Below are 13484 nucleotides of genomic sequence, written 5' to 3' on the forward strand. Positions count from 1 at the left end.
TGGTTGCTCCCAACGGATGCTGTCATTCATTCACTGACTGCTGATTCTAACATTAAAGCTAGAGAAAGAGGGGCAGGTAAGATCCTTCTATGTCTCAACGTATCCCTGGTGACTCTTTCTGTTTTTTTTAACATCTTTACTGGAGTATAACTGTTCTACAATGTTGTGTTAGTTTCTGCTGTATAACAAAGTGAATCAGAGACTGTCTTTTTAATGGCGGTGTTAAGATGTTGAACCCCATTAATCTCTAGGTCAGAGACTAGGTCCAATTAGTCCCCTGGTTGAGGGCTTCTATGTTCCCAGGTCCAGAACTTACACACACACACACACACACACATACAGAATTATAGGACATCTTGAAAACATTTTCAAACAAAGCAAAAGAGAATTTTCTAAAAATACCTAACGCCCCAAGTTGAGAGGATTGTAAGTTAATAGAAAGTCTGTTTTGTTTTCACTTAGTTCAGAATGACGACGACTAACCACTTAAGATGCCGGAGCATCATTCTGTGTCTTGTACTTATCAACTTTGCAAAGCAAATAAATGAGGTTGCAAAGAGCCAAACCAAACAAAATCCCAGACTTTTCCTGGAGAATAACCAATAAAACATAAACAATGACAGCAACACCCTCCACATTCATTGATGTTTCCAATTACAGTTTCTGGGGCCTAAAATACACGGCAGGGAGCGACCACTTTATGCTACAAATATCACTGCAAACGCCACGAATTAAAACTGCTGCGTGATGGTTTGCAAAATGTAATTTGGCGAACATTCCCAAAGACAACCCTTCCCAAAAATCAAACCCATATTATTCAAGTCCACTCCCAGAGAGGCCTATCTCCCTTCTTAATTCCTCCCTAAATACTTGATTCAGACAGAGCAAATGTGTCTTGTCTTTTTTCTCCCGACCTCTCTCCCCTGTTTTATTCTCATCTCCTATCTCTGGTCAACCAGGAACAATTCCTGTGAATATTTTCATCCTTTCCCACATCCCCACTATTTCTGCTTATATTTGCTAAGGTTAAAAAAAAAAAAAAAAGATACAACTTCTGGTAACAAAAGGAAAATGTATTTGTTATAGAATATTGTTAAAGTAAAAGAAAAAGAAATGTACAAAGGAATAAATAAACATCATGCATACAGCCTCCATCTAAAATATTGGCTAACATTTCAATGTATTCCTCGGCTTTTTCCTATAAATAGATTAGACGTGTCTGTGTGTATGTGTGTGTGTATGTGTGTAATGAGAAATGTGATCATCCTACATTGTCGTTATGCATTCCTCTCTGTCATTTAAAAAGTGACTACATTACATCTCATCCTGTGGATAGACCATGATTTATGCGCCCAACCCTCGATTTGGGTCATTTGGATTGTTTCCTATGTCTGACTGTAGCGAACGATGCTTTAGAATGTTGGCTTATACTTACATTACTCCTTTAGGATTATTTCCTTAGGTTGGATCCCTAGACATGAAACTGTTGGACTTGGGCACCTACTGCGGAACTGCCTTCCACAAACCAGCTCCCACTACCCATGGCAGTGAGAAGGAATCTCCAGCTCTCTTCACAGCCGAATCAGTCTTTCCCCTGAGGTTTTAACTAACGTTAAAATATTGGCTGATAAACGCCAGGAACTTCAGCGCTCTCGGAGGCTCTCGGGAAGACTCACATTCTCCGGGAAGCAAGAGTGGAGGTGCTAGGGACTGAGAGGCCAGGACGCTGAGCCCTGGAGCTGGGGGCTTCCCAGCAGACCCCCGGCCCCTGCATTTAGATGCTGAAGCCTGGTGATGGTCAGCTACAAGGGGCCTGTGCCCTCAGGGAGCATGGATTCGTTGGTCATTCCCACATGACCTTGTCCAGCCAGCCTGAGCTTACCCACATCGGAGCTTACCTGCCGCAGCAGCGGGGTGGAGAGGGTGCAGCCGGCCTCCTTCGGCCTCCTCCTCTGGCCAGGCAGGAGGATGGCTGAGGAGGGCCCACCCTTTAAGAGGGAACATCCGCAGGAAGAGCATGTGAGCCCCTATGCTGATCCCTCATGATCCCCATGAGGCTACAGTCTCGTGACCTTGCTCCCAGGCCTGGAAAGGAAACCACGGCCAAACCCACGCCAGGCTGCTCAATGGGGGATCCCACAAAAGCAGCCTTGGGATCTGGGGGGAGGGGAGGGGAGCGAGAGCTTTCCCTTTGAAGTGACCCTCCCCCAACCAGCCCTTCAGCTAGAAATGTCAGCACTATTTGCATAATTGAGACAATTGGACAAAATGGTTCTTTCAGAAGCCCCTCATCAGGCGGGCGGTGCCCAGCCCTGGGGAGCTGGGGGAAGGCAGCACATGGCACTAATCATCACTAATCCTTTTCAGATCATCTGAAGCTGGACCAGAGGTTGAGGTGAACTCCAGTGCGAGGGCGGCGTGAGTCCCATGTGACTGTCATCCTTGTCTAGGCGCCCCTAAGACTCACGGTCCCTACTCCATCAGCAGCCTGAGTGACCTGTATCCATAGTCACCCCAAAACCGCCCTAAGGAGAGCTTTTGGGGTTTGCTATAACGCATGGTTAAGCCAGTGATCAGTGAGCTTTCTCAGCCTGACAGGAAAGAAGAAATCCAAACCCTGAAATTCTCCCTTACATGACCCTCCACGCAGGGGAGTCACCCACCCCAGCCTCCCACCTGTAAGTCTCCTCGGCCTGGGCTGCCTCCCTCATCACAGGAAGGGACAGAGGTGCAGGCCGTTAGGGCAGTTCCCACTTTACAGATGAGGAGACTGAGGTTCATGTGAGTCACGTGGCTGCTTACCCAGAGAGCCTGTGAAGCGGGGAGGAGATTGACTGGCCCCGGCTGTCGTGTTCATCCCATAGAGCCCAAGGGCTGCAGCCTGAGCCTGGGACCAGTCCCCACCGCAAGCTGCAGGTGTTCGCACCCACACCTGGGGGATGCCCAGGGGCTCAGGGAGCCTCTGAATTCTGGAGGTGGATGCAGGATTGGGCAGGGGGGCTGGGCCATTTTCTAGGGAGGGGGTCCATCCTTTGCTTTCAGCAGCTTCTCTCAGGTCTGTGCCCACCAAAGGTTGACAACCTTGCCCCAGCAGAGTGGGTGCCTGGGGGTTGCGGGGGATGAAGTGTGACTTCCGCCGTGCTTTGCCGGTGCACAGCCTGGGGGTGAGCCTGGCAGTGTCCGCCTGCCCAGCCGCTGCTCTGGCCCGGCAGCAGGTTGTCTGCCTTATAAACTGGTGATGGCTCTGCAGGCCTGATAGACTCACGGCTTTTAGCAGGAGTCCCTCGGGGGCAGAGGGGATGCTGTAAGTGGCTGTAGGTCTGACTGCATGGCCAAGGCAGAATTATTGATGCAGGGCATTCCTGGGACATCAGGAATCAGACTGGGAGCAGCCAGGGAGGCCCCACGGGAGGGACCCCACCATGGCTACAAAGCATGAAGCCACGTGGTCAGTGCCAAGGACAGCCCCATCCCAGCTGGCCAGTAAGTGCCTCTCCAGCCAGTGAACACGACTGTTAATGGTCACATAGACCCCTTCTCAGGGTCAGATAACAAACACAGAGAGAATGCGATCCCCAGACCTCTGCAAGCCAGCACGCTTCCTTCCTGGGGCCGGCACCCTGGGACTGCCACATGCAACATGGTGGCCTGAGCCCCGTCTGCCTGGTGACCAAGCACTTGAAATGCAGCCGGTCCACACTGAGATGTGCTCTGAGCATAAAAAACACGGGATGGCCAAGACTGGTGATAATATTTTTTACTGATTGCATGTTGAAATGATATTTTGGATGTTTGGGGTTGAAAATAATGTATTATTTTAAATATATATCATTAGTATTTTAATATATTTTATTTCAATATGTTAAATTTCAATATGATTCATCCTAGGAGGAAAGTAGGAGTCAATTTTATGTACTGTTTGATTCTAACTGTAAAAATATACTTTGAGAAAAAAGGACCAGAAAGGAATATAATATGCTAACAGGTTATGTTAATAAAAATATATGTGATTTTTTCTCTATAAAAAAAATTTGCAATCTGATTTTTCTTCTGAATAAAATATATTATTTTTTTTTTTCATCTGCTTCCATTTACTTTTTAAAAAAGTGACTACTAGAAGATTTGCGAAGACCTCTTGGGGCTGACTGCTGTGGCTCCCATTATATTCCTGTTGGCAGGCTCTGAGCCAGGGCTGCAGGGGGCAGGGGATCCTGGGCAGCATCCCCATTCTTGGGGGGTCTCTTCCTTGTATGGCAAGGTGCTTGGGAACGACGTTCTAGAGCTGTGGACGGGCTCTTCGTGTGTGAGGATTATTACGTGTCCAGGGAGCCGTCCGAGCCAATGACAACGGCACCAAGACCAGCGACAGGAAAGAAACACTGGGCAGGTAGTTACGTGGTACCAGGTCTGCAGTCTGTGAATTAATCCACTCAGTCGTCACCCAGCCTCAGAGGTGGGCGTACTTCTTCTCCTGGGTGAAGAATGAGGACACCGAGGCTCTGAGGAAGTGAGCAGCTTGCCTGTGGTCACAGGGTCACAGTCGGTGAGGGGAATGGGGACAGTGACCGTGCGTCCCTGCAGTGTGGACCCCTGAGAAGGCGGCAGGGGCGCCCCGGGTGGAGGCAGCGCCCACACTCTGTCTGGGGGGGTCTTGGTTTGGGTTCCCTCCAAGGAGACTCGGAGACAAGCCCATGATGTTTTTCTCTTGGTCCTCTGTCCCCTGCATTTCCCTACCAACAGTGAGATCTCAAAGCCTGTTCCGGTCCAGAGAGGACTTCCTGGCAAGACTCACGGGTGGTGTCTGTCCTTCCACCTAATGTCGCTTTTCTCCCTTCTGTGAGGTCAGCGGACCTTGATGGCGATGACCTACAGCCTGGACATCACTAGGACTTGCAAGATGGTGACGTCATTCCACCATCCCTGTCTTGTTTATTAGCCTCGTTTATTCTATTCTTGTAGAATTCATCTACAAGAAGCTTCCCCTGACTACGTCGGTTAACACCGTTCACACAGGAAAGGCAGGGAAAAGGTTTCCATTTCCAGAGTAATGAGTTTGTTCCCTGGCACCCTCCCAAGGTGACTAACATGTTTCTTTTTCCAGAATGTCAGCTGTGAATTCATAGTTCATGCGTTGAACTTGAAACATACTTGATGCGTTTCAATCCACAACACTAATTTCCTTTACTGTTTCCTTACTGTTGTGAATTGTCCCAATTTCACATGGGCTCCTGAATCCTTCTGGCATGACACCAGGAGCATCTGAGAAGTTCCTTGCTATCGGGCTCATCTTGTACATTTCTTCCCCTAGACCTGGACTTGGCTATTCCTCCAAGGAGCCATGGTTCTTTTTCATGGGAAGTGGTATTTAGAAACCAGTATCCGCTTCTGAATTGAATTGTTTCTAGGTCTTTTCAGTAGTCAGAACTATGAAGTTTATGTATATATAAATATATAATATAAACAGTTCCCAAGTCAAAACTGCAAACAAGATTTATTTGGAAGTGTCTGGCTACTATTTCTATCTCCCCCATAGTAAACTTTAGTATCTCCCCAAGATTAAACTTTAAAACATTTTTTTTGTTTTAATCTGTCTGCTTTTGAGTATTAGTATATAATATTAATTCTGTGTCTATATAGATACATATATCTTTTTCACAGAAATGGTAGAGGACTTTACACACTTATTGCCACCTTGCTTTTTTTGCACTTCTCCACTTTTCCTGGGGATTGCTTAGCCGTATCTCATTTCTTTTTGTAGCTGCGTAGCCCAGATCCTTGAGTGAATGGATGAAAAATTGATTCAACCAGATGGACACTTAGGTGGGTTTTGGTCTTTAGAAATCACATAGCAACAAAAAGCCTTGTCACGTTCCTTTTGCATTTTGCCAGTCATCTCTAGTTTCATAACAGTGAGATTACTGGGATTAAGGGTAAATGCACATGTAATTTTGCTAATATTGCAAAATTCCCCTTCATGGAGGTTGTACCATCTTGCATTTCCACCAGCATTTTACGAGAGTTCTGTTTCCCTGCAGCCTTGTCTACACAATGTGCTGTTAAACTTTTGGGTTTTTTGCCAATCTTATTCAGAAATGGTGTCTCAGTAGAGTTTTGGTCTATAGTTTTCTTTTCTTGTGATGCTCTTGTCTGGTTTTTGTATCAGGGTAATCCTGGCTTCATAGAACGACTTGGGGAATGTCCTCTCTCTTCTATTTTCTGTAAGAGCTGGTGAAAGATTGGTATTAATTCTTCTTTACAAGTTTGGTGGAATTTACAAGCAAAACCATCTGAGCCTGGGGTTTTCTTTGTGGGAAATTTTTAAATTAATAGTTCAATCTCTTTACTTTTTACAGATCTATTCAGATATTTCTATTTCTTCTTGAGCCAGCTTCAATAATTTGTGTCTTTTCAGGAATTTGTCCATTACATCTGGGTTTTTTATTTGTTGGCATGTAGTTGTTCATGGTATTCCCTTAAAATCCTTTTTATTTCTAGAAAAGCAGTAGTGGTATCCTGTCTTTCATTCTTGATTTTATTAACTTGAGTCTTCTCCCTTTTTTCTTGGTTAGTCTAGCTGATTTATCAATTTTGTTGATCTTTTCAAAAAACCAACTTTTGGTTTCATTGATTTCTTCAACTGTTTTTTCTATTCTGTATTTTATTTCTTTCTACTCTAGTCTTATTTCCTTTCTTCTACTTGATTCGGGTTTAGTTTGCTCTTCTTTTTCTAGTTTTCCAAAGCTGAAGGTTGGATTATTGGTTTGAGGTCTTTCATTATTAATATAGGTGTCCACAGCTATCAGTTTCCCCCTGAGCACTGCTTTAGCTGCATCCCATAAGTTTTAGTATGTTGTGCTTTCACTTTTCTTCATCTTAAAGTAGTTTCTAATTTTTCATGTGACATCTTTAGCCCACTGGTTGCTTAGGAGTATATAGTTTAAGGTCCACATGTTTGTGAATTTCTCATATTTCTCTCTGTCATTGATTTCTAATTTAATTCCACTGTGGTTGAGAACATACTTTGTATGATTTCAATCCTTTTAAACTTACATAGGCTTAGCATATAGTCTATCCTGGTGAATGTTCCATGTGAACCTGAGAAGAATGTGTATTCTCTTGCTGTTGGGTGGAGTATTCTACTAGATGTCTGTAGGTCAATGTAGTTTTTTTAAAAATATGTTTATTTATTTATTTTTGGCGCATTGGATCTTCATTGCTGTGCTCAGGCTTTCTCTTTTTGAGGCCAGTGGGGGCTACTCTTCGTTGCGTGGGCTTCTCATTGCAGTGGCTTCTCTTTTTGCGGAGTACAGGCTCTAGGCGCAAAGGCTTCAGTAGTTGTGGCACGTGGGCTCAGTAGTTGTGGCGCACGGGCTTAGTTGCTCCGCGGCATGTGGGATCTTCCCAGACCAGGGCTCGAACCCATGTCCCCCGCGTTGGTAGGTGGATTCTTAACCACTGCGCCACCAGGGAAGCCCTCGGTGTAGTTTTAATGTGCATTTATATTAGTATGAGTAAGTCTGGGCATCTTTCCATGTTTAAGGGCCGCCTGCATTCTGTTTCTGTGAACTTTCCACATCCCCTGGTCATTTTATAGGGTTCTTTCCTCTGTGTTTAAATCTTGTTCATATATATTAAAGATGGCAAGTTTGTGACTATGATAAAGTGGCAGATAATTTCCCCCAGTTTGTCACATACGTCTCTTAACTTTACTTACTAGCCTTGGCCTCTTGCTTCCTTGCTATTTTCTGTCCACTCGACTCAATTCACCACTGACATAGCCTCTTCTATGCTGTGCAGTGGGAATGGCTCAGACATGACTCCCAAGTTTCACAGGCTAATGGGGGAGATGGCACTGACACCGACACACTGGAATACAAGGCAGGCCATGGGATTCTTTCTAATCACACTTGCCAAGCCACAGGAAAATATGAAAGGAGAGAGAACTTGTTAAAAGAAGGGGGGGTTGCTTCATCTGGGCATGTAGTTTGGGTGCAAGTCCAGGTGGCAGATTTGAAAGGAGGCGCTTTAGGCAAAGAGCTGGAGGTGGGATACAGGAGGTCTGCAGGCAGACCAGCAGGCCCTGTGGACTGGAGCATGGGTCCCAGGCTAGGACAGGTGATGGGGAGGGAGGGAAAGGAGAAGACCAGGCTGGGACATGAGGGCAGGTAGGAGAGCGCGGGGGAGTGCCGAGGGCTCGGGCCAGCACTGGCCAAGCAAAAGGTTTGTGAATCCTGACCTGGAGGCCCTGTTCCAAATACCTTCCTTCTCAAAGTCTCATTTGAGGTAGGACTTATATCTGTGTGGCAAACTGTACTACTCCTGGGATCGGCTGCAGGCGTGAGCAACCACTTTCCATATTTCTGAATTTTTTACATAAAGTTTAAAACCAGATGGTGTTGACTTGTGAGCGACTCCATCAGCAGAATCTCCGAAATCAAGAAGCTAAAGTGGTAGATATATTAAACAAATACATTTGCTTTGTAAATGAAACTCATGTTTCATCGAACAATGCCTCTAGCATGAGGAAGGCTAGAGCAGAAATGAAAACCTTTGGTGTTGTGATCAAAGATAATCATAAAAATAAATAGGGCTTCCCTGGTGGCGCAGTGGTTGAGAGTCCGCCTGCCGATGCAGGGGACGCGGGTTCGTGCCCCAGTCCAGGAATATCCCACATGCCATAGAGCGGCTGGGCCTGTGAGCCATGGCCGCTGAGTCTGCGCGTCTGGAGCCTGTGCTCCGCAAACGGGAGAGGCCACAACAGTGAGAGGCCCGTGTACCGCAAAAAATAATAATAATAATAAATAAATAAATAAATAAATGGATAACTAGATCAGGCAGAGACTCATAGGCCCATCAATGCCTTTGATCATCATAAACTTTGCCTCCACTGCTCTGGAAATCCTCCACCGACTGCCCGAAGAACAAGGTAACTTTTGCCACTTGGGGGAAAGAAGATCCTCAAACATTTGGTCTGCAGGCCTGGGAAGCTCCCCTCTCTCTGTCTGACAGGCAGAGGGTCTTCCCGGTGAACCTCAAGGACCAAGTTGGCCAAAATGTGTCGGTCACTCTCCAAAGGATGCCTGGCTGGTCAGTAGCTGAATATTGGCAACAGCCTTTTCGCATCGCCCTCCTCCTCTGCATGCAGCTCCAGGCTGGCGGAAGCTGGAGTGCCGGCCACTCTGCAGTGCAGGACACAGGCCCAGAGAGCCTCCCATGGAAGGACCAACGGGAGGATCCCAAGTGGACAACCGCTTCCTGTTTGATCACGGGAGCTTTCTTTTCATTTTTTCTTTTTCTCTTCTCTTTTATTTATTTATTTTTGGCTTCTCAGTGGGGTATGTTGTAATGTTGGCAGATGAAGTGTCCTGGGATCACAAGTCCATGGGCAGAAAAACCCTGCCAAACGTTGACTACATTTTAGTTTCCAGAATAATCTCTACAGTGAAAAGAAAGCCGGTGATTTTGCGGTGGAAATGACCAACTGTCTCAAAGCTTTGTAGGAGTCTCACAACGGTGTGAATGTCAGGATCTGGGGTCTGGGCAAAGAGGGAATGTGCCTTCTGCTGCTGCGGGCTGGCCTGGTCAAGGCTGGAGCTTCTGGAATTGCCAAGGAGTGAGCATTTTCCTAGCTGGTTTTCTTTCTTACCAAGTTCCTGACATCTGGTTCATCTGCAAGCCCACCACCCACGTGTAAGAAGCCCCACCGCATCACAGTGTTGGAGTCGCTACACGTCTGAATGTAATCTTCTGCCCTCTGGTGGGAGCGAGGAGGGCACTTATTCAAAATTCCAAACGCCGTGGCTAATACTTCTTTAATCTTCACTCTGGAGTGATGGCGAGTCTCCCGAAATGTGGGTCCAATTATGTGGAAGTCAGTGTGACCTTGTCTTCCTTTGAGATGTCTGTGTTTCTGAGGAGAGCTTTGGGCAGGAACCATACAAGAAGTCATTTTGCCTCTGTCTGACTTTGTTTATAGCAGCGGCCTGCATCAGCACAGAATCTCTGGGAGATAAAAGGAGAAGCTGGAGCTTCAGGAAGCCAGCTGTGCCTTCTCACAGATGGGCCCTGAAAGATGCCTCAGAGCACGGACACGTTCTACACACAGGGCTCTCCTTTGTTACGGGTGTCCGTGTTCTGAGGCACCTTTCAGGACCCATCTGTGAGAAGGCACAGCTGGCTTCCTGAAGCTCCAGGTTCCCCTTTTATCTCCCAGTGATCCTTTTAGCATAAGTTACTTGTCTCACGCCTCACGTCTCATTGGAAAAGGAGAGCTCGTAATGGTGTTCAAGATAATCTCCTACCAGCCTCATCTCTTCTGAGTGACGCTTCACAGCTACTAAAATTTGGATTTTACCCAATTTTGTTGCAATAACCAATGAAAAAAAAAAAAGCACCAAAACAAAAATTTAGGAACATCCTGTAAATCTCAGTAAAGCTTTAAACAAAATGTTCTGGGCATTGAGTACTCTTGTCGCTTGAATCTTATTTTAATTAGGAACAAGTCTTTGATTTGTAATCTCTTGGAAAAAAGTCTCCTGAAGTCTCTGAGCAGGCAGGACCGCTCTGGAGGGAGGTGGCCAGTGTGAGAGCACAGAGCTTACAGTGGGTAAGGGCCAGTTCTGGAAACAGCAGGAAAGATTCTAGCATTCTATTTCAAAAAAAAATTTTTTTAATAGACTTTATTTTTAAAAACAGTTTTAGATTCACAGAAAAATTGAGAAGACAGTATAGAGAGTTTCCGTCTCCCCTGTACTCTTCTAATAATATTAACATACTATTATGGTCCATTTATACTATGATATAAACATGTATATGTGGTATACATTACTATGGTAGCATATATACTATGGTATATTGTTAATGAGCTAACATTGACATATTATTACTAACTAAAGATTATGCTTTATTCAGATTTCCTTAGTTTTTTATCTAATGTTCTTTTTCTGTTCCAAGGTCTCATATTACATTTATTTTTTTTCCAGCTTTATTGAGATATGATTGACACACAACATTGTGTAAGTTTTAGGTGTACTAGGGTCGATCTGATACATTGATAAACTGCAAAATGGTTACCACCATAGTATTAGCTACCATCTCCACCCTGTCACCATTTCTTTTCTTGTGGTGAGAATATTTAAGATCTACTCTCTTCCTAACATGCAGGTGTGTGACACAGTATTTTACTATCATCACCATGCTGTTCATTAGATACTCAAATTTGTTCATCTTAAACTGAAACTTTGTACCCTTCGACCAGCTTCTCCCTATTTTCCCCATCACCTAGCCCCTAGTAATCATCACTGTTTCTCTGAGAGCCTAAAAAAGCTTAACTTTTAAAGAATCCATGTATAAGTGATATAATACAGTATTTGTCTTTCTCTGTCTGACTTAGCTCACTTAGTATAATGCCCTCAAGGTCCATCTGAGTTGTCAAAAAAAGGGGGGGGGCAGGATTTCCTTCTTTCTCAGGGCTGAATCATTCTACCTTTTTCAGGTCATCATTTCTTTCCCAGTTGATTCAGAAAGCAAGCAAATGACAAACACGCTGGCTAAAGAGATTGTTAGCAACGAGTCCCAAATTTCCCCTAGTGCTGGGAAACTTCGTTAGCTGAGGTTTCTCCTTCCCGTCATGCCCAGTTCCCTCCTCCCAAGGTACCAATTAAACTTTTTTTTTTTTAAGTCACTGGGATGAAGAGGAATGTCATCTGCTCTGAGGGGCTCCTAACTCAGAGATGCTGCTCTTAGAGAATTGAGCCTGCCCAGAAATAAAATAAAATAAAATCTCTAAATTTCTAAACTGGGCTCCTCAGAGCTTGGATGTTCTCAAAAAATGATCCCATGTGAACTAACTGGGGCCACTCTGCATACTGCATTTTCCTCTTAGAGATTCACATGTTAGGATGTGAAAGGCTCTGACAAGTCCTACAATGAAGAAACCTCTTTGCTTTTAGGTAACCCAGCATTTCCCAAACTAGTTTGACCCTGAATCCCCCCTTTTCTTCTGAAGTACCAGCAAATGTCTCTCAGATCCAAAGTGTCACAAGGAAGGGTTTGGGAAGCCTCACCCTCAGGTACCAGGAGCTTAACCGTCTGAGGGGCTGATGACTGTTCTGTATTGAAGCAAACTGCCTCCCTGAGGTCCATGGAGATGGGAGGCTGATGGTCCCTATTGAAACCTCCCTTGGCTTTGGTGAGGTGGGATCAACTCCCAATGTGGGTTCTGTCCGAATCACTCCCACTGTGACACACTTTCACCCACCTCCAGTTAGGGAATGGTACCTGACAGAAGTGTCCCAGCTAAATCATGGGGAAGAGGAGGCGGACTCCTGCCCTCTCAGACTCCAGGATCTGCCCCCTGAGCCCCCTGCCAGACAGGACCTGGAGACAGCCAGGGACAGAGGGTGCTCTGGTGACTGTCCTGTGGCCACTGGAGGGCACTCTGCAGGACCACTGGTTGTGCTCAGCATTCTGTGCCAACCCACCTCTGTGGTCCTGCTCTCACCCCCATCAAACCAGCTGACTCTGCCCTTTCCCTGCAGGGATCTACAGACCGCCCTTCTTCCCTCCTCTTTCCTGGACTTTGACGTTTTATCCAGCATGTTGTGAAGAGTGGGCCCCACTTTCTGTGCCAGGCTCTACGCGGGGGCAGCATCTCCAGCAGGACGCACTCTTTCCTGGATGGTCCAGCCTGGGGGCTGTGCTGTCCTTGGCTCCCTAGCATCTTCCATTCTGCCTTGGATGGGAACGATTGTGCACAGGCCGATGGTCCCTGCCAGATGTGAGCTCCCCGACCCCGGGCGGGACATCATCATAGCCCAGGAGTCCCCATGGGCCTGGTAGGTATTCCCCTGAGTGTTAAATGCCCTGCTGGCCAGGGCATTTAACATAAAGATTTTTACGTGTGTGCAAGTAAATGTGAGTATAGGTTTAGAAATGGAAATATTTCTGAGGGTTCTGCTCGGCCACTCTGGAAACCATGGCCCTAGTGTCAGGTCATCGTGGGGCATGGGGAAGTGGGAAGTTGCCTGACCTAGTAGTCTGGGAAACTGCAGGGGATGGGCTAGACTCTAACCTGGAAACAGGAGAAGTGGGTGGCTTCTCCATGACATGTCCAAACAGCCCCGAGGCTCTTTAATGATGAAATATCATCTGCTCCTCCTCTTTGTCCCCATCTCAGAATAGCTAATAACAGCCAACATTTTTTTACACACCTATAAAACACTCTAAATTAATTAACTTAAAACTTTTTTATTGTGGTAAACTATATACAACATAAAAATTATAATTTTAACTATTTTAGAGTGTACAGTTTCATGACATTAAGTACTTTCACTTGTGTAACCATCACCACTATCCAACTCCAGAACTTTTTCACTCACTCTCCCCTCCCCCATACCCCCTGGCAATTTCTATTCTACCTTCTGTCTCTATGACTTTGAGGGCTCTGGTACCTCATTTAAGTGGAATCACACAATATTTTTCTT

At 45.7% G+C, this 13484-nt stretch overlaps 1 protein-coding gene across 1 annotated transcript in view; it reads right to left on the bottom strand.

The window, feature by feature from the left end:
* TRPM1 (transient receptor potential cation channel subfamily M member 1) overlaps positions 1-13484 on the bottom strand; it is a 139897-nt gene that overhangs the window by 106969 nt on the left and 19444 nt on the right. Inside the window, exon 4 of the mRNA XM_060002502.1 lies at positions 1899-1988. Coding sequence (XP_059858485.1) covers positions 1899-1988 — 90 coding nt within the window. The remainder of the gene's footprint in view (positions 1-1898; positions 1989-13484) is intronic.

This window comes from Delphinus delphis, chromosome 2 (assembly GCF_949987515.2).
Source record: "Delphinus delphis chromosome 2, mDelDel1.2, whole genome shotgun sequence".
Classification (NCBI taxonomy): domain Eukaryota; kingdom Metazoa; phylum Chordata; class Mammalia; order Artiodactyla; family Delphinidae; genus Delphinus; species Delphinus delphis.